Source organism: Leucopleurus acutus (genome assembly GCF_964270905.1).
Source record: "Leucopleurus acutus genome assembly, chromosome: 17".
NCBI lineage: Eukaryota > Metazoa > Chordata > Mammalia > Artiodactyla > Delphinidae > Leucopleurus > Leucopleurus acutus.
This window is the reverse complement of record NC_139159.1, coordinates 55,884,944-55,904,970: the sequence shown is the minus strand read 5'-3', so window position 1 is coordinate 55,904,970 and position 20,027 is coordinate 55,884,944. Positions and strand designations below refer to the sequence as shown.

General features: G+C 44.5%; 1 protein-coding gene across 4 annotated transcripts in view; it reads left to right on the top strand.

The window, feature by feature from the left end:
- SYBU (syntabulin) overlaps nt 1-16,892 on the top strand; it is a 72,443-nt gene extending 55,551 nt beyond the window's left edge. For all 4 annotated transcript variants that reach the window (XM_082858891.1, XM_082858890.1, XM_082858893.1 and 1 more), the window contains 4 exons: nt 5,557-5,659; nt 12,130-12,333; nt 13,317-13,466; nt 15,138-16,892. In XM_082858891.1, the coding sequence (XP_082715017.1) occupies nt 5,557-5,659; nt 12,130-12,333; nt 13,317-13,466; nt 15,138-16,221 (1,541 nt within the window). In that variant the 3' untranslated portion in view covers nt 16,222-16,892. The remainder of the gene's footprint in view (nt 1-5,556; nt 5,660-12,129; nt 12,334-13,316; nt 13,467-15,137) is intronic.
- Nucleotides 16,893-20,027: the final 3,135 nt, after the last annotated feature.

The following is a 20,027-nucleotide window of genomic DNA, read 5'->3' as shown; positions in this document are numbered from 1 at the left end:
AGCCGCTCCGCGGCATGTGGGATCTTCCCGGACCGGGGCACAAACCCTGTCCACCTGCATCAGCAGGCGGACTCTTAACCACTGCGCCACCAGGGAAGCCCTACATATATGCTTTTAACTGGATGGCAGCTCCATACGGACATCAATCAGAATGAAGATAAATCTTTTCTGAAATTATGATAAAATGGAAATGGTATTTACAATTTTTCAGAAAGACATGTTCTGATATGCAAGAAAACATATATATATATATATATATATATTTTTTTTTTTTTTTTCCTGAGATAAACACCTAGGAGGTTCTGGGAATAGTTTGCAAAAGCTAAAACAAAAATCCTCTTTAGGCTGTGAAGCATTTTTTTTTTTATATATATAACATTTCCTTTTACTTTTTTTTTGTTTTTTTTTGCTGTGTTGGGTCTCCGTTTCTGTGAGAGGGCTTTCTCCAGTTGTGGCAAGCAGGGGCCACTCTTCATCGCGGTGCGCGGGCCTCCCACTATTGCAGCCTCTCTTGTTGCGGAGCACAAGCTCCAGACGCGCAGGCTCAGTAGTTGTGGCGCACGGGCTCATTCGCTCCGCGGCATGTGGGATCCTCCCGGACCAGGACTCGAACCCGTGTCCCCTGCATCGGCAGGCAGACCCTCAACCACTGCGTCACCAGGGAAGCCCCTGTGAAGCATTTTTTGGATTCCTTGGCTGGGCCCGCAAAGCTCTGCAGCTAAGAGTCACTGCTACTGAACATACTTGGAGTAGCTCCTTCTGTAATTACATGTGTCCACTGCTGCAGCTGCTCCTTCATAGTGCTGCTTGCTTGCAGTGAAAATGGCTTCTCTCTCCTCCCTAGAGACCTTTAAATAAAAGATCTGTGTAGCTGTGGCGGGGGGGGGATGGGGGATAGGAGGATGAGTTGATGGGGGACTGTTTTGTTTTGTTTTTGTTTTAATTTGCTGCTTCTATTTGAGTTGGGGATATAGGTGGCCAACCTGAATTAATTTGATAGCTTTGTGGTGACAAAGGATAAAGGAAGGTTTGGGGCTGCTTAAAGCAGTGGTTTAGGCTGGCTTAATACAGCTTCGTAGACGTCAGGATGGCTCTGTTCTGAGAGGCCTGTGATGTTCTGATGTATGAGGAATTCACAATCTCCTGAAAGGAGGCAAAAATAATAACGTCCTAAGAGACTGAATCACAGGCAGTGTTTTTAAAAACTACATCTAGTTATCAGTCTTTGCCCATATTCTTTTTGTGTCCATTTACCCTTCCTTCTCTAATTCCCGGCCTTACCATCACATGCACAGAATGCTTATTACCCTAAGGTTATGAATAAAAGTAAAGCCTCTCGAGAGGATCCAGCAGTACCACTGAACAAAAAACGTAGCTCCCTGATGGTTGGAAAGCCCGCTGCAGGGTGTGTAATCACCAGGACATCAGCATCGCAACTCTCTTAAAGGTCATCAAGTGCATCCTCCCTGCTTAGTCCTGGAACCCTGCTCCGCCAACCCCAGCAGCTGGTTGGAGACAGTGTTGATGAGGATGACTTGGATATGCATATTTTTAAATTCCCTTCAGCTTTTCAAGCACAGCTCTTCAATGGCCAAATGCTGTTTCCTGTGCTTTGTCGAAGTATTCCCTGTGGCATCAGAGATTTACCAATCAGGTGTCTACACACGGGCAGATGGGGGCAAACACTTCCTTGTCCACCAAAACTGCTTTCGGCTGATGCCATCCAAAAAATCCCTATGGAATATACACTAAAAGTCTTAAAATGAGTATATACTATGGCTTAAATATTCTACTTTTAGGAATTTATTCTAAGGAAATAAACAAGGATGTAAATTTGTATGCCCAAGGATAGCCATTAAGCCCTTGTTTAAGAGCATGGACCCTGGGCTTCCCTGATGGTGCAGTGGTTAAGAATCCACCTGCCAATGCAGGGGACACGGGTTCAAGCCCTGGTCTGGGAAGATCCCACATGCCGAAGAGCAACTAAGCCTGTGAGCTACAACTACTGAGCCTGCGCTCTAGAGCCTGGGAGCCACAACTACTGAAGCCCGTGCACCTAGAGCCTGTGCTCCACAACAAGAGAAGCCACTGCAATGAGAAACCCGTGCACCGCAACGAAGAGTAGTCCCCGCTCGCCACAACTAGAGAAAGCCCACGCGCAGCAACGAAGACCCAATGCAGCCAAAAATAATTAATTAACTTAAAAAAAAGATATAATTTAAAAAAAAAAAAAGCATGGACCCTGGGGTCAGACGGCCTGGTTTCCCTCTTGGCTCTACTTCTTATAGTTGTGACACCTGGTGAGCATCACTCAACTTCTCTGCCTTAGCTGTCCCTACCTCATAGGGTCTGTCCTGTCATGAGAAATAAATGAATTAATATGTAAAAGATGCTCAGGATGGTTTCTGGCACATAGTTTTTGCTTCTAATGATAGAAAAATTGGACATAGCCTACATATTCATTGATTTAGTAAAACAAAATGTGCCATGTTTTAAAGATATTCACATATTAAAAGAAAAACAATTAGGTTACATAATAATGTATTAAGTATGAATGCTGAATAGTTACATGCCAAAAGGTTATTTTTTGGTGATGGAATTATAGACTATATTTTTCCCTCTGCATCGTTGCTATTTTCTAAATTTTCCACAAAGGAGATGCATAGTATAATAAAAGTTGTCTTTTTAACCCCTGCAGAATAATAATAACAGCTAACATTTATTGAGAGCTTACAACAGATCAGGTGTTTTTCTAAGATGGCAGATAGATAGTCATTGCTTACAATAACCCTACGAGGCAGGTGCTATGATCATCAATGTCCATTTCACAGATTAAGAAATTGAGGCAGAGAGAGGTGAAGTAATGTGCCTACGTCTTCCATCTAGCAAGCAGTAGAGGTGGGATTTGAACCTGGGCTGTCTGACTCAGGGCCTATGTTTTTAGGTTAGGAACTCTCTTTGTATGATTCTAGTAACCCAAAAGAGCACTGAACTACATACAGCACCCATGGCAATCACCTAGTTGCATACACTGTTTAAAGGAAATGCATTAAGGAGTGCCTCTCACTCCCAGTGTCTTTGTTGCCAGATAATAGATAAATAAGAGGTTTTCAGGCCTCCAGCCTTATTCTGAGTTTTCTTAGTAAATGGGGAGAATATATTCAGATCACACAGTAAAATTGCCTTTTCTGTGTATCCCTTAAAAAGAGTGCATTGACTTTACATGGCAATAAGCAAACTGGAAATAGTTTATATTTTTAAAAATCATAAACAGAAATAGTTAAGTAGCATATACATTTTTCACTATCATAGCACTCAAACAGTAAAGAGTCAATATATTGAGTGCCAGGAGCAATAAAGTTTAGAACAAAGTTGTCCCTTCAGTTCAGGGTACATAATTACTTCAGGTCAGAGGCATCGTGAGGTAACAATGGATTTTCAGCAATTGTCTGTTTCTGTTCTAGAATTTCCGTTTTTACGCAGGCAGTTAAATTGTAATTGATGGATTTCTGCATACCTTTTAAAGAGTGAAAATTGGGTGTTTCGGAGTAATAATTTTACATTAGAAAATAATATCTTACACCTGGTGGCTGCAACCATAGGCTCTATTTTTGAAAACTGTCCACCTCTATCATTTAATAACCAGCCTGGTAATGTACTAGCAGACAAGGCTGGTTGAATTAGGCTGTCAGGACTAGTGTGTTCCTGGATAGCACTACCAATCATGAGTCCTCGAGACTGTTAAATACTACAGGTTAGCCAACACATTACTCAGAGGCAACTAATTAGGTTCAGGGAGCTTCTGGGAGTTCATTACATCATTAGACAAAAGTCTCTGAAATCCAGAAGGAATAGCCAGTCCCAGTTCTGATAAATTGCTACCTTAATCCTCCCAGAATTCTGCGGGAGTTGGGATTCACTGCTGTCATCTGCACTAAGGGGTCCTTCTCGATCTATTTCCCAGAAGAGGCTGACCTTCCTGAGAGGTCCTAGAAACCAGGGAAGGGATTTTTCTCTCTCTTTGCCTTGCTGTCATTGACGTTCCCCTCCAGCAACACTAAAACACCCCATTAGTGAGAGCACCGGTCCACCAGTGGGCTGGTCTGGCTGCATCTTGTCCCTATGGCTCATCTTGACTGTGGGGGAGATGGCAGTGTATAGAGGAACCTCTCCTGCCCCTGCTTCTAACCACTGCCTTCCTGAGGACATGTTATCACAGGGGTATTATGGGATTTGGTCCTGGACAGGATTCATCACCCACAAGTCTTGGACAAGTAAATCAGCTTTGGTTTCCTCAATAGTAGAAGAGTGAGATTAATATCTGCCTTACAAAGCTGTCAAGATTAACAGATACAAAGTATAGAGAGAATTTTGAACAGGGCCTGGAACCTAGTGTGCTCTCAATAAAGACTTGCGATCATCAATAAATGATGATTACTGATCACTGCTTGTTAGAAATGCAAGGGATTTAGATTATTCATATTTTCCTCAACTCAGAAATGTGATCTGGCTCTGGGTTTTAGACCAGAAGAGTCATAAATTGTGGCATAGGAGTTGAGAAACAAGGTCAAATAAAATTGTGTACTTATCAGATTGATTTTTCCAAAAACATCTGGAATTTCTTCTTTAAAAAAAAAATCCTGGTTCTCTTCTTCCTGTTGTTCTGTTACCTCTTCCATGGCCCCTGCACTTCCCCAGGCAATCCATGGAATGTTTTCATTATTACTATTTCAGAACTATTTATTTTTTTTTGTTAAAAGTGAATTTATATTAGTTATTCTACCACGCAGCATGTTTCCAATTACACACTGAACTCTAGTCTGTGCTCAAATGTAACGTGATATTTGTAAACTAATAGACCCCTCCACTCACCCCCAAAACTATTCGAATTTCAATTTCATTCACAGCTTCTGTCACTGTCACTGTGAACTTTTTTCACTCTCTTTGGAAATGTTCAGTTCCTGCTATTTGTTAAGGTTCTGTTCTTCATAGAAAAACTGCAGCTGCAGCCAGAGAAGGTGGATAATCAGATAGTGCCGGTTGGAGCAGTTATCTGCAGCCCAGACTTTCCCCATGACAGCTTCTAGACGGTTGCTTATCTCCAGACCCTAACGTGCCAAACTCAAGTACGGCTAGACGACTACAAAGCCTAAAGATAAACTCTCTGGGAAAAACTTCTTTGGGGGTGACGAGCAGGCTTTTCATTCTGCTGAACGTTGGGGCCGGCACGTTGATGTTCCCGGGAGTGCTGGCGCACAGGGAGAGGCGGGCACGGGGGCCGGACCCGGGTCACCGCTGCTCCTCTGCAGGAAGCCGGCATCTATGAAACCTGCCTCACTGTGCTCCCAAGCTGTGCTTATGAAACGACGCCCTCATGCCTGCGCCTTCTTTCGTCTGCTTTGCGGAAAACGCTGGGAGCCTGGGAGCGCTGGAACCCGGCCACTTGCCGAGTCCGTGTGCAAACGCGGGGAGCCAGGGACGTCGGAGGGCAGGGAACTGGCCAGCGTGTGCTCGGGTTTCATTTCCTTCATGCTTCTCTCCCCCTTTGTTTTTCAGGTAGCGAAGCCGATTTTAGCTCCTCGAGCAGCACGGGCAGCATCTCGGCGCCTGAGGTCCACATGTCTGCTGCGGGAAGCAAGCGGTCCTCTTTCTCACGCAAGTAGGCCCGCCTCCTGCCCCCTGCTCTGTAATTGTTAAGACGCGTTACGCGGGCGACTGACCTGTACTTTGTTTCTCTAGAACCACCTGGATTACTGTGCGTTCCGATTTTATGCTTATTCAGTGAGTGCTTTTTGCTTGGCTGGTTTTTACAGTGATTCACAGTTGGTACTTTTCCCAGCCTCACCTACCTTGGTCACGACGTGGTTGCCCTGTGTTCCTCCGCCCGCGACGCCCTCTCGTGCAGCCCTGGCGCCTTCCCTCCCATCTCTCTCCTTCCCTCACCCACCTGTGTGCTCACCTGAGGATCAGGCTAGTCGGCTCCCACTTCCCACCTTGCCGCCCCTTCATGAATCTGTCCTCTTAGCTGCAAAGCCTCTCACTTCACCCTTTCTTTCCTCTAGCTGAGCTTCCTTTTTCGTCTTTGTGAAAGAAGCATAGTGACCCTCTGGCCACCTCCAACGTTCACGTGGGGAAGGGGTGAAGAAAGTTTGGAGTTCATAGGCCTGGGTGCCCCCTACCCACCGAAAGAGGCAGTAGAACAGAACAGCTAAGTGTGAGGGCTCTGGAGCCAGGCTACCTTGGTTTGAATGCCAGCTCCACCGTCTACAGGCTGTGTGGCCCCGAGCAAGTTGCTCAACTTCTCTACGCCTCAGTTTTCTCACCTGGAAAATAGGGCTACAGTCATACCCACCTGGTAGGGTTTATTTTTAGGGTTAAATTAGTTAATTCAGGTAAAGTGTGAGGTCATTGCTCGAAACATCAGCAGGTGTTCGCCATTGGTGCTGTTTGGACTGGGGGAGAGAAGGTCTGTGAGGGAAATGGGAGCCACTGTTCACGTTTGGCAGGACAGCTAGTCAGCCCCAGGATTCTCTGCTGCCGTCAGTGGCTTCATTTATTCATTCAATACGTATTTATTGAGCATCTACTGTGAGGCAGTTTCTAGAGATATGGCAGTAAACAAAACTTATGAAAAACTATTTTCATTCTAGTAGAGAAAGAAGGATAATAAATGCATATAAATAATATATATATTTTTTTAATACAGGGAAAGGATATGGAGGGTAATAGGATGTTTGGTATATTCTAGATAGGCTGGTTCCTGGAGACCCTGTGATGAGGTGAGCTCTGGGCAGGGACCTGAACAAAGCGATGGAGTGAGCCACACAACACAGGGGTGACTGTCACTTGACTGTCCTGGGCCGCAGTGTCCAAATGTGTAAAAAGGAGATTGGGCCACATGATTTTTAAGGTTCCTTGCTGAAGAAAAGCTGTTTAGTTTCTGAAAGCTTGCATTTCCAGGACTGAGCAAGCAAGTGTTTCCCACTTCTCCTAGGTGAGCAGAAGATATGGCTGATACTTGTAAAGGGACCTGAGATCCCCAGTGCAGAGTTTTATCGTTAAAGCTGAAGCCAAACAAACTTGTAACTAAAGAGTGAAGTCCACAGTGAAGAAGCACAGTTGTTCTTCAAAGTCGATAAATACCATTTATTTTGGAAATAAAGTGCCTCTGGGATCACAGGATGTAACTATAAACATTCTCTGTACAAGTCAGACGTGGCTTGCTCTGAGAATAAGCCATTTATCTCACCCATTCAAGAAATTAGCACATACCCATTGGTACAAGGCATCAAAGAACAGAGAGGCAAAAGAAAAAAGAAACGGCCTGAAGAGCAAGCCAATTTTGTTAAGCATTTCAAAGGAATTTGTGCTTGTGGTTAAATTCCAAGGTAATGTCAGTTATACTGAGTGACTTAGAGAAAATATTCTAGTCTGGAATCCATGAATTCTCTCAGTGATGAAAAATTGATGTGTTAAACATAAAGTTGTTAAATATAGTTATGTGCAAATCAGATATATGCTTAATAGACTAATATATGCATAATAGATATATGCTCAATAGGAAATTGAAATAGGCAAATGTTCTGTCCGTTATGTTCACTTTTTTTATCTGACCCAGGCACAGAGCACCATCAGTAGATATCTGGTTTGGAGCATCTCAGGTGTTTCACGTAATCTGTGTGTTCTACAGGACCATGCATTGAGGATAGCTCCTCTAGATGGGCCGGGTACCATGCAAAACTTTAAAGTAACTTATGATCCTTTTAATTGGCTGGTTCCTCCTGTAGTAGATGAATTTTCTTTGTGGAGAATTAGATCCTGGGAGGAAGGCTAGCAGGAACATGTGGTGAAGGGGTGGGGGAAATGAAGGACAGAGGTAGTTGGAAGGAATGTTTTTGACAGGCAATTTTAAAAACAAAACTTAAAAGATTTACAAACCATCTCTTCTTAGAGAAGGCCAACTCTGCTGATATTTCTGAGGAGTTCTCTTTCTTAAACTAGAACCCTAGGGCTTCCCTGGTGGCTCAGTGGTTAAAATCCGCCTGCCAATGCAGGGGACGCAGGTTCGAGCCCTGGTCCAGGAAGATCCCACTTGCCGCGGAGCAACTAAGCCCGTGCGCCACAACTACTGAGCCTGCGCTCTAGAGTCCGCGTGCCACAACTACTGAAACCTGCACACCTAGAGACCGTGCTCTGCAACAAGAGAAGCCACCGCAATGAGAGACCTGCGCACTACGAAGAGTAGCCCCCCGCTCGCCGCAACTAGAGAAAGCCCGTGCACAGCAACGAAGACCCAATGCAGCCAAAAACAAATTAATTTAAAAACAACAACAACAAAGCTAAAACTCTAATCTTAATCAGAGGCAGAGAGAAGTAAGAAGAAGAAAAAGAAAAAGCTCGGGATTTGGAGTCAGATGGACCTGGGCTTGATTTCAGCATCCATTGCTTATTGGGTGCAAGACCCAGGGCCCCCGAGCCTCAGTTTCCTGTTCTGGAAAGTGGGGTAATAATGGCACCTACCTCACTGATTTAAATGAACTGATAGATATGAATGCTTAACACGGTGCCCAGAACTCAGGAAAAGAGCCATTACATGCTTGTTTTAGTCAATAGTGATAAAAATAATACTAATGGGCAAGATGCTGCCGCTGTTGCCGCTGATGGTGGTGAATATGATCGTATTAGTTTGCTCAGGCTGTTATAACAAAATACCATAGACTGGGGGGGGTTAAACAACAGAAATATACTTTCTCACAATTCTGGAAGCTAGAGGTCCAAGATCAAGGTGTCAGCAGGACTGGCTTCTGTGGAGGCCTTGCTCCTTGGCTTGTAGATGGCTGTGTTGTCCCTGTTTCCTCACCTAGTCTTTTCTCTGTGCCTGTCTGTGTCCACATTTCCTCTTCATATAAGGGCACTAGTCAAATTGGGATTAGGGCCGATCCTAAGGGCCTCATTTTAGCACAAATACCTTTTTTAAAGCCCTGTTTCCAAATACAGTCACATTCTTAGGTACTGGGGGTAAGGGCTTCCACCTGCGAATTTGGGGAGGACACCATTCAGCCCATAGTAGTGCTGGTGAGCATGGTGATGGTGATGGTGGTGGTGATGGTGACGGTGAGGGTGAGGATGTTACCTGAAGGAAAGGGCAATGCCTGGAGAATAGAGAGTCACCTGGGAGCCTTCTGAGGATCCCTTCTTCACTTCTCCCTTTCTCTCACTTTCCAGTTTTGCAGGAAGATTTGCAGGAAGGGGGCGGGGTACCAGAATTCTATCTCCTCTCTGTGGGCTGCATTCTTTTTGTCCATCAGACCAAGGGATTTGGAGAGAGCTAGGAAGGTAGCGTCAGATTTGCCTGTGCACGGCCTTGAGAAACATGGAATCCTGTCTTCTCCATTGCAAATGTTTTTTATTATCATCCACAATGAGTTTGTACCCACTTATGTTAGCATTTGAACTAAACTAAATGTAAGGAACAGAACTGATAATTTAAAGCATGTAGTTTCTTTTTTTAAAGTTAGCTATTACAAACAGCCTAATAACTCATTTCCTGAAATATATTTCAAGACTCAATTATACCTTAGTAATGTTTGATAGTTTGAAGAGTTTTTGCTCTTTTCTGTATAGCAGATGAGTTCTTACAAAATCCTCATCTCATTTAATTTGTATGTCACTAATCGTGCATCTTAGTGCATGCATCAAACTAAAGAAGTCAGTGGTAAATTCTTCAGGTAATAACCACATACCTAGCCAGTACCTAATATACCTGTTTACAAGACCCAAACAATATATTCCACTTGTATAAAGCTGGAGACATTTCTGTAGAGTTGAGACCTAGATTTAAATCCCAGTTGAGCTGTGAGTTCTTGAACCAGTTTTTTTTTTCCCCTGAGCGTCAGTTATTTCACATAACTGAGTACTGCCTGTACTTCACATAATATAAAAGGGAAATGATCATTGTACCAGTCTTACTGCCATAAGCCTTATTGCCATGATGGTCAAAATTAAGTGAAACAATGTTCATAGAGCACCTGCAACAAGGCTTGGGTCACAGAAGGTTCTCAGCAAAGGTTAACTCAGAATAGAACTCCCCAGGTCCACATGAGGGATAGCTCCTTACTCTTTCTCCTAACTTGTAATGGTTGACCCTCCATCTTTCTCATAGCCACATTAAGAAATGGTCAGGCCAACAGAAGTGAAGCATAGAGAGGCACATCCAAGCCAGAGTACATATTCTCTTCGGCCCCACACCCACCAAAGAACTGCTGAAGTTGGTTTGTCACAAAGCCACCAGCCCATCTGTTCCATATAAAATGTCCTCTTCTCACAAAAAAGGAGGCAGAGTCCATGTGGATGATTTCAAAAGGAAAGAACTTTTTAAGTTTAGAATTTGGTGATGTTTCATTTATATGTGATTTACTGGGTTGACTGCTAGTTCAAACTGTATTCGATTTTAAGTAATTGTGATTTTGGAGCCAAGTAGACCCACACACACACTCATACTCACATTCACTCATATTTCTCAGTGAGATGTGTCCGTTGGATACAGTTGTAATCAAAATTGCAAAGAGGGATTGACAAAAATAAGTCCTGCTATACGAAAAGTATCTTGTTCCCTTTGGTTTCCTTGTAATGTCAGCAAGATATATTCCTGACATAGACGTGCTACCCTATTTAAAGTAATTTCAACATTCTCTAGATGCTTCCTTACACTCCGGGGTATCAAATTTAATGGAACTAGATTAACAGGGAGGTTCAAACGGTTTATCCAGAAACAGTACCCTGCAGTTGAATTGCCCTTAACAGCTTGTCCAATGTACTCAACATCCATTCTTTGATTTATTTGCACATCAACTTTGTGAAAGTTATCATATATCCCCAATATTAAGTGGCTTACTTGCCTAAGTTCCTAGTGAGTGGCAGTGCCAGGACTTCAACCCAGTTTATTCCCTTAGCAGTCATTTAGGAAGAACCCAGCATGTGCCAGGAGGTAGTGGGGACGTAAAAGCACAGGCTGTGCTTCTGCCCTCAGGATGCCCTAGTCTAGTGGAAAGACAGACAGACGTGCTGTGGTGAGGCACTGTGATAATTTCCACGGTGAAGCCTGCACAGGGTGTTGGAAAGCACCGGTGAACAGTACCTACACTGGCCGAGGGAGTGAGGGGTCCAGAGAAGGCTGCTTGGAGTAGGTTCCCATCAGTCTTGAAGTAGGAGGTACCCAGAGGCTCAGGGTAGGAGCAGAAGAACAATTCTAGGTAGAGAGAATAATAAAAAGATGATGGAGAGCGTGGACCATCAGGAAACTGTACATCGTCTGGAATGCAGGGGGAGGAACAGCAGAGGATGCGTTGGATGGGGTGGTGGGGTCAGACCTTGTGAGCTGTATTAAGGGGTCTGGCCTTTATTCTGGAGGCTGCGGGGAATCACTGAATGGCTTTGAGGAGGCCAGCGATACTCAAATTCCATATTGGAAAAGCCACTCTCACCACAGGGATGGCCTCCTTGCTGGAGGGGCAAGACAAGAGGCAGGGAAAAAAAGGGGGCTAACATTTTAAGCAGTTAAATGATAAAGGTTGTGCTATGTCATTGGGGATGGAAAAAAAAGAAGAAAATAGGTGGTTAAAATTATAGACGATACATTTATGTGGGTTATATTTATCCTGTTTTTTCCTTCTTCTTTATGGGCAAACCCCTTCTCCCCCATCCTCCAAATGAAACGCCCTAATTTTCTTACCCAACGTGAGCCAAACCTGAATATTTTTACACAGAAACAGGTATACTGGAACAAAAGCCACATCTTCAAAATGGCCTCTGGAACGAAACGAAACCAAATCAATATTTTACATGGTTTGTGTTCTTAGCAGGCAGCTGGGTTTAATCTATGGTCAGAAACTATTTGAAAGAATAGAAGAGGGAGAGGTTGCCTGTGCTGGTGACACAGGAGAGAAAATATCGGGCAGGTGGGAAGAAGGCGACTCATAAAGCCAAATTGCTCTAATAATTATGTTGCCCTTTTCAACCCTATAGATTGGATTTCCTCAGTGGTGACTAGCTTTTAAGAAGGAACAAAGCGTTCGCATTTGGGTATCTACAGCCCCAAGGGTTCTAACATTCTTCATGCTTCTCTCCCAGTCGAGGTCCCCACGGGCGGAGCAATGGAGCTTCATCGTACAAGACTGGCAACAGCCCACCCTCCCCACGGGAGAAGGACCTTCTGTCCATGCTGTGCAGGAATCAGCTGAGTCCCGTTAACATCCATCCCAGTTATGCGCCTTCTTCCCCCAGTAGCAGCAACTCCGGCTCCTACAAGGGAAGTGACTGCAGCCCCGTCATGAGGTGAGTGCCGTCTATCTCCCAATTCATGACTCTTAGTTTGTCCTACTTGGTAAGCTTCTCTTTAAAAAAAAATTTTTTTTTAAATGATACAACTCTTGATCCCCTGCCTTATTCTGTCATACAACTAATCAGCTAATCCTTCAAGGGCTGCTGCAGAAAGGACACGAGCCACAGTTTCATTTCTAATAAGGTTCCGCAGTCCCAGGAGTTCCTGGCTAGGCAGTAAAAATGGCAGAGCGGCAGTAGGAGGGTCCTATGCATGTCCCTCCGAACAGAGAAGAGCCATTCGTGTGTTTGCTCATTCATTCAAACGTCAGATGTTTATTGAGCACCACGTTGTGCCCAGTACTGTGTCAAGCACTGGGAATAGAGCAGGAGCTCTTGGCCAGGCCTAAGAGGGGCCAAGATTCCAGCAAGGGAAGTTTTGTAGAGCACTGGGCGCCTCTCTTACAAAACCTATCTGGTGAGACTGGACTAGCCTTTTTCCCTGCAGAAGAACGAGGTTTCCACCAAGTCAGCACACTCACACCAGGGACTGATGTCAGAACAATCTGAATTCAACTAACAACAATCGGGACCTTTAGGCAAGTGGCACGTTGTGTGGAAGCGAGGTCACCTCGCTCCCTCCTGCCCTCCCACCTGCCCCTACTCACTGTCCTTTAACATAATAGCCTGTTACTCTGAACTGCCAGGCAGGCTGGTGGACAATTGTGCATTGTTTTATATGAGATCATCCCTAGGCCACAGAAAATCTCCCTCTCCCCTGTCCCCGCCCCCTCCACAAACACCCCGCCCCCAATCTTCCCAGTTTGAACAGTCCTAAGATTGGCAGGTGGATTATTGTCCCCCTTCTGAAGTGAGGTCACACGCTGCTGGGGTTTAAGGTCCCAGCAAACGGCTGCCATTTCTTCTCAACCTGTTAGCTGTGCCTTAACTTTTCTTTTTATAGAAAAGGTAACATGTCGCTACTTCGATTGTTTCAGACGATCTGGAAGGTACATGTCCTGTGGTGAAAATCATGGTGTCAAACCCCCAAATCCAGAGCAGTACTTGACTCCTCTGCAGCAGAAAGAGGTTACAGTGAGACACCTGAAGACCAGGCTCAAGGAGTCTGAGCGCCGACTGCATGAGAGGTGAATCCACGTTCCTTGCACGCTGTGGTTTAGGACATTTTCTTTTTCCATAAAATGAAATATGAACCGACATAAGAAAAGAAGACAAATGACTTCATTTAATTTTTGTCACATTTCTTAAATCAGTCTCTCAAAAGAGCTATTTTATAATCCTGCTGTTTCAGGGGTCCAGGGAACCCTCCTGCGTTGGAAGGGATCCTCTGCTTTTTCTGGGTGTGTCCAGCTTTTTTTTTTTTTTTTTTTTTTTTGCGGTACGCGGGCCTCTCACTGTTGTGGCCTCTTCCGTTGTGGAGCACAGGCTCCGGACGCGAAGGCTCAGCGGCCATGGCTCACGGGCCCAGCCGCTCCGCGGCATGTGGGATCTTCCTGGACCGGGGCACGAACCCGTGTCCCCTGCATCGGCAGGCGGACTCTCAACCACTGCGCCACCAGGGAAGCCCTGGAAGTCTTTGGTTTATGATTTGAGGAATCTATGGGAGGGTTTGAATAATCACGGGAGGGAGGTATGGGAAGGCAGTGAAACTGGAGAAGAGTCAAGCCTAAACTTAAAGAAGCAGTACTTACAGCATCTCTTCAAATATGTCAGGATCCTGACTACCTGGTCTTCATAAACACTGAGAATATGAGGACATATATTTACACGGACTATGAAGAAATTATATGTAAGGAAGAATTTTTTGACAAATATCTGGAAATTGGGTCCTGTGAAGGATCTAAAAACAAAATAGATTCCCTTCAGTGTAGGATGGATCCAGTGTCATCTTGCCTGAGAGGAGACAGAATGATCAACATTTCACAAAGTCCTTGCAACATGTAGCTTTTTACGATTTAAATACATTTTTAAGAAATTATCATTGGTATATGATCAGAACTGTTTTGCACTGCTAAAGCTTATCAGTCTGCCTTCTGCCTTTGATAGGTAATTAAAAGTGATACGGACTTTCCTTCCACAAGTTGTTTTGTGGACATAGGAAAGAGTAGACTATGGAGATAAAAGCAAGCTAAGAGACACTAATGTGTTCCAATAAAACAATTTCCAATATTAAATACAGGACTACCTCAGAGATGTTGCAGGTTCTGTTCCAGACCACTGCAATAAAGCAAATATTGCAATAAAGTGAGTCATATGAATTTTTTCACTTCTCATCACATATAAAAGTTATTTCACTACACTAGAGTCTACTAAGGGTGCAGTAGCATTATATCTAAAAACAGTGCACAAACCTTAATTTTAAAATACCTTAATTGCTAAAAAATGCTAACCAGTGTCTGACAAAGCAGGGTTGCCACAAACCTTCAATTTGTAAAAAAAAAAAAAAAAGACACTATCTGCAAAGCACGATAAAGCAAAGTGCAGTGAAACGAGGTCTGTCTGTATCGAATAGAGGATAATGCCTGAAAAGTACTTAGTGAAATAGCAGACATATGGTGGGCACTCAAAAAGAAAAAAAAAAAAACAATAATAGCATTTTTTATTCTGATTCTAGTTACTGTTATTATTTTAGCTGTTTTACAGTTAAGGGGGCAGTTCAGGGCTAATAAAATTTCAAAACTGATTTAACCTGTATGTTTCCAGTGGGAGAGCATGGGCTGGGCTGGGCGCCAGAATTGCTTGCTGCCTGCTTCACAGTTGGCCTTTTTCTGAGCAGGGCTTGTCTCCTCTGGCTCTAGGGAGAGTGAGATCGTGGAGCTGAAGTCCCAGCTGGCCCGAATGCGGGAGGACTGGATTGAGGAAGAGTGCCACCGGGTGGAGGCCCAGCTGGCCCTCAAGGAAGCCAGGAAGGAGATCCAACAGCTCAAACAGGTCATCGAAACAATGAGGAGCAGCTTGGCCGATAAGGACAAAGGCATTCAGAAATATTTTGTGGACATAAACATTCAAAACAAGAAGCTGGAGTCTCTACTTCAGAGCATGGAGATGGCGCACAGTGGCTCTCTGAGGGACGAGCTGTGTCTCGACTTTCCGTGTGATTCCCCGGAGAAGGGCTTAGCCCTCAGCACGGCTTCTGGCCCGACGGCCGAGGCGCTGACCCCGGAGGAGCCGGGGGCCAACAGCGAGCTGCTGGGGGAACACAGCGCAGGCCACGGCACAGATGTGTTCGATGAGCTGGTGACAGCCACCACCGTGGAGGCCGGCGACCTGGAGCTGCTTCATGCCAGCCCTGGGGCAAAGGTCCTCGAGTTGGAGGGTCAGGAAGAGGGCAGCACGGTGGCAGAGCAGGCCGTGCAGACCGACGTGGTGCCCTACAGCCCTGCCGTCTCTGAGCTCATCCGGCATGTGCTCAAGCTCCAGGACCCCTGTCCCTCCAGCTCCACGTCCCCTGAGGATGAGTCCAGGGCCGACTCGATGGAAAGCTTCCTGGAGTCCATCTCTGCCATCGTGGTCGATTTAACTCCAAGAAATCCAAACTCCGCCATCCTTTTGTCTCCCGTGGAGACCCCGACCGCCGAGGTGGGTCCGGAGGCACGTGGGAACCGCCTCATGAGAGAGCTGGATTTTGCAGGCTCCGCGGAGGAAAGGCTGAACAGCCTGGTCCCGCTGTGCGGCGGGGGCGTCGTGGGGCGGTACTGGAGCAGCAGTTTCCTGGTGGATCTCCTGGCCGTGGCGGCCCCCGTGGTCCCCACCGTGCTGTGGGCGTTCAGTACTCAGAGGGGGGGAACGGATCCCATCTACAACATCGGGGCGTTGCTGCGGGGCTGCTGCATGGTGGCCCTGCACTCGCTCCGCCGCACCACCTGTCATATCAAACCCTAGACAGAAGATGTCACTTCCGTGTGCCAGTCTGTCCCGTGTGGCCTGATGCTAGGTGGAGAAGCAGCGGGTCGACCTGTGGCGGTCTCTGATCTGTCGTTTTTGCTCCTCGGTATTTGATTTGCACTATATTTAGTTGAAGCCTGTTCACTGTTTAAAACGGGAGGTATCTTCGAAGGCATGGAGACCTGGTTCCAGTACATGTCCCACCAGTGTGATATAGAAAGCATGCTCACGATCTTGCCGTGTCGTCTGAGGTACCCGTACTTATCCTAGTGGTGCAGGTAGAGAAAATGCAAAGTTTGCACTTTCAAGACAGCTTCTATAAGGCTGGCATGTTATCTCCTTGCTTTGCTTTTTGCCGTTTTAAAATGTGTAATTGTTACAGCATTCCAGTGGTCTTGTGCATAGCAGGGGATTGTAACCAAAAAGAAAAATGTATTTGTGTAATTGGTTTGAAGAAGTCTTGATAGCTCTTTAGTGTCTTACTTGGGGTTGATAAGGTTTGAGTGTTTGCAGTTTTCTACTAGACGTAGCTCCAAAGTCTTAAATGGCTTGTCTGTTCTTAAACCTGTCAATTGATGAAACTATATGTAAGGTTTACATTGTATTAACTTATTTTTTGCTTATTATATATAGTGTTTTATTGAAAATCGTTTGTAACCACACACTTCAGCATGATGAAAATAAAGATTAGTGTTTCCATTTAAATAAATGTTCTATCCTCCTATAAAATAATTATCTGTGATTTTACTTTTACATATGGTAAGAAAGACTAAATGGATAGCAGATCCTTCCATCTTTAACAGTAGGGATCTGTAAAAATGGAATTAAATGATAAAGAGGGAAAATAATTATTAAAGAAAGGTGAGGACTTCCTACTCTGTCTTTTAAAAAGCATTGTTTCTGAAGACAAGTAGCTTTGATTGTTTGTTTGCTCTGAAATTATCCATACACTTGTTAGTCCACATATTTATTCAGTAAGGATATACTGGGTATTTTCAGGAAAGTTGGGCTGATTCTGTTTTAAAGCATGCTGGGGGTTCAGAGAGGGAGAAAATGCTGCACCGTATGTGTCCTCCCCTTGGAATAATAGGGTGAGAGTGGGTGGCTGGGAAGGGATGAGACAGTATTAAATCTGTATTACTTTATTCCTCACACCGATCTTGTGATATGGGTATTACTCTACTTTACAGATAAGGGAGCTGAGCCTTAAAGAGGTAGATTGCTCAGGATCTCATCTTTCATCTCTAGAAGCCAAGATTTCAAGGGTCTGCAAAGCAAATGACTTTTCCACTTTACGCACAAATGGAAGAGACTGTGGAATATCCTAAGTTTTCACCCAGAAACTCTTCTTCCACAGCACTTATCACCTTTAAACGTACTGTATTGTCACTTACTATGTCTTGCTTATTGCCCTTCTCCCCCACTAAAATACTAGGTCTCTGAGGGCAGAGATCTGTGTTCTGTTTCGTTCACAGAAAAATGTCAAGCACTTAGAACAGTAGGTGGCATATTGTAGGGGTTCTAAAAATAGCTGTTGAATGAATTCATCCAACAAATACTTACTGGGTGCTCACACGTTAGGCACTTCGCTAGGCCTGTCGTCAATAGCGAAGGAGACAGACAAGGCTTCTGCCTTCAGGGAACTCACATTCTGTCTGTGAAAGACACAGAACATGCCAACAAATGAACAAATTAATTCTGGATAGTGTAAGTGCTTCCAAGGGAATGAGATGCTTTGACCAAGACTGATGGGGACAAAGGCCAGGAACACCTGTCCGAAGAAATACCATTAGTGCTAATGGATGATAAAGAGCCAGCTGTGGGAAGATATGGGGGGTAAAATTTTGCAAAAAGAACAGAGGCAAAGGCCCTGAGGCAGAAAAGGGCTTGACATGTTAGAGGGGCATCAAGGAGACCAGCGTAGCTAGAGCAGAGTGAGGGGCACGGGGGTGGTTGGAGAAGTGGAAGAGAAGCTAGTTCATATGGGGCCATGTAAACCATGGTAGGGTTGGTTTGAATTTATTCCCACTGCAATGAGAAATATTAACAGACTTTATACAGGACAATGATACAATCTGGATTTTTTCCTTTCTTTTTTTTTTCTTTTTTTGACTCTGTGGCTGCTACGGGCAGGATGTATTGTACGGAGGCAGGAGTGGCAGCAGGAAGACCACTGTAATAGTCCAGATGAGTGACGACAATTTGGAGGTAGAAGTGGATATAGAGATTAAGTTGAATAATTAAAGACAGATCTTGAAAATAGTACTGATGCAATTTGCTGATAGATGGGATGTGGGGAGGAGATGAGGTAGGGTTTAAGGAAGAGAAATTTAGGATCACTCAGGTTTTTGACTTGAGCATCTGGGTCAATAGTGGTGTCATTTACTGAGAATGGAAAAGTTCAACAGAAGCTAGTTTGGGACAATAAATTTGAGAAGTCTGTTAAATATGTGGAAATGTCAAGTGAGTAATTGCATGTATGAATGTGAAAATCACAGGAGTCATCAGGGCTAGGGTTATAAAACAGGGGTTCTTCTGCATTTACATACTGTTTAAAACCATGGGATGGATGAAATCATCCAGGGAGAGTGTAAAGAGGAAAAGAAGGCCAGGGACTGAGTCCAAGGGCACTTCTACATCTAGATAGAGGTGGAGGATGTAGAACCAACAAAACAGCCTGAGAGAGGCAGCCCAAAGGCAGGAGGAAAACTAGATAACTGCAATATTCTGAAAACCAAGAGCGGAGAATGGTCAACTGTGCTGAAATCCTATTAGGAAGTTGAGTAACATGAGAACAGATAGATGTCCACTGGCTTTGACAACAAAGTCTTAGTGACTGTCAAGATCATTTTCTTTGCAAAAATGGGGATGGAAGCCAGACTGGAGTGGGTTGGAGAGTGAATGGAAGAGAGAAAGCGGAAATCAATGTGTGCAGCTAATTTTTTTGAAGTTTTACCGTGAATGGGGAGTAGGGCAGTGGGTAGCAGTTACAAGGGGATATGCGTTGCAAGGATCTGTTTTATTTTTCAATATTGAGAGGAGATAATGTTTGTAGGTTTTTGTGATTGAGCCAATGAAGAGAAAGAAACTGATGATCTAGGAGAGAAAGAATTAATTGAAGGAGGGAAGTCCTTGAGAAGACACAAAGGGACAGGATGGAGTTGTGGAGCGAGGTGGGCTGTCTCAGATAGGCTGTGTCTTCCGTGGGATACACACGTGCCTCAGGCACACATATGGGCTCTTACACAGCACATGCTCAGCAGCAGAGGGACTTGGCTGAAATGGAAGGGAAGCTGTTTCTGGAAGTGAATAATCGGAAGCTTCCCAAACTAATGAGCCATGCTGACATAGGTTCCTTCCTGTAGTCTAGCCCAGACCAACACCTAGATACTGCTATCTTCCTTACACTCCCTCCTCGTGTTTATTTTTCATCATTGCTAAATTAAGCATTTTTAAGAAAAATTACAAGCGTGTTTTTGGTATCCGTTTGTTGCTATAGAAACAAATAGAACCACATAAACTCAGAACTGTTTCATCAGTTCAAGATGGATGGCAAGATGGGCGCTGGTGAAGAAGAATTCTCTGTGAGCTGCAAATGATTATGTTGATTACCACACTGGAGGCAGCTGATCCCAAACAGCAACTTGCTTTGTTGTCTTAATGACCTGTATCTTTTCTTTTACTCAAACCAGAAGATTCAAAGAAAGTTAACTCATTTGCAACAGTGGACACAGTGTAGTGTAACTTGTTATACACATGGAAACAAATCTGTGCGAAGGTAAAACAGGAGACCCTGGCAGTGG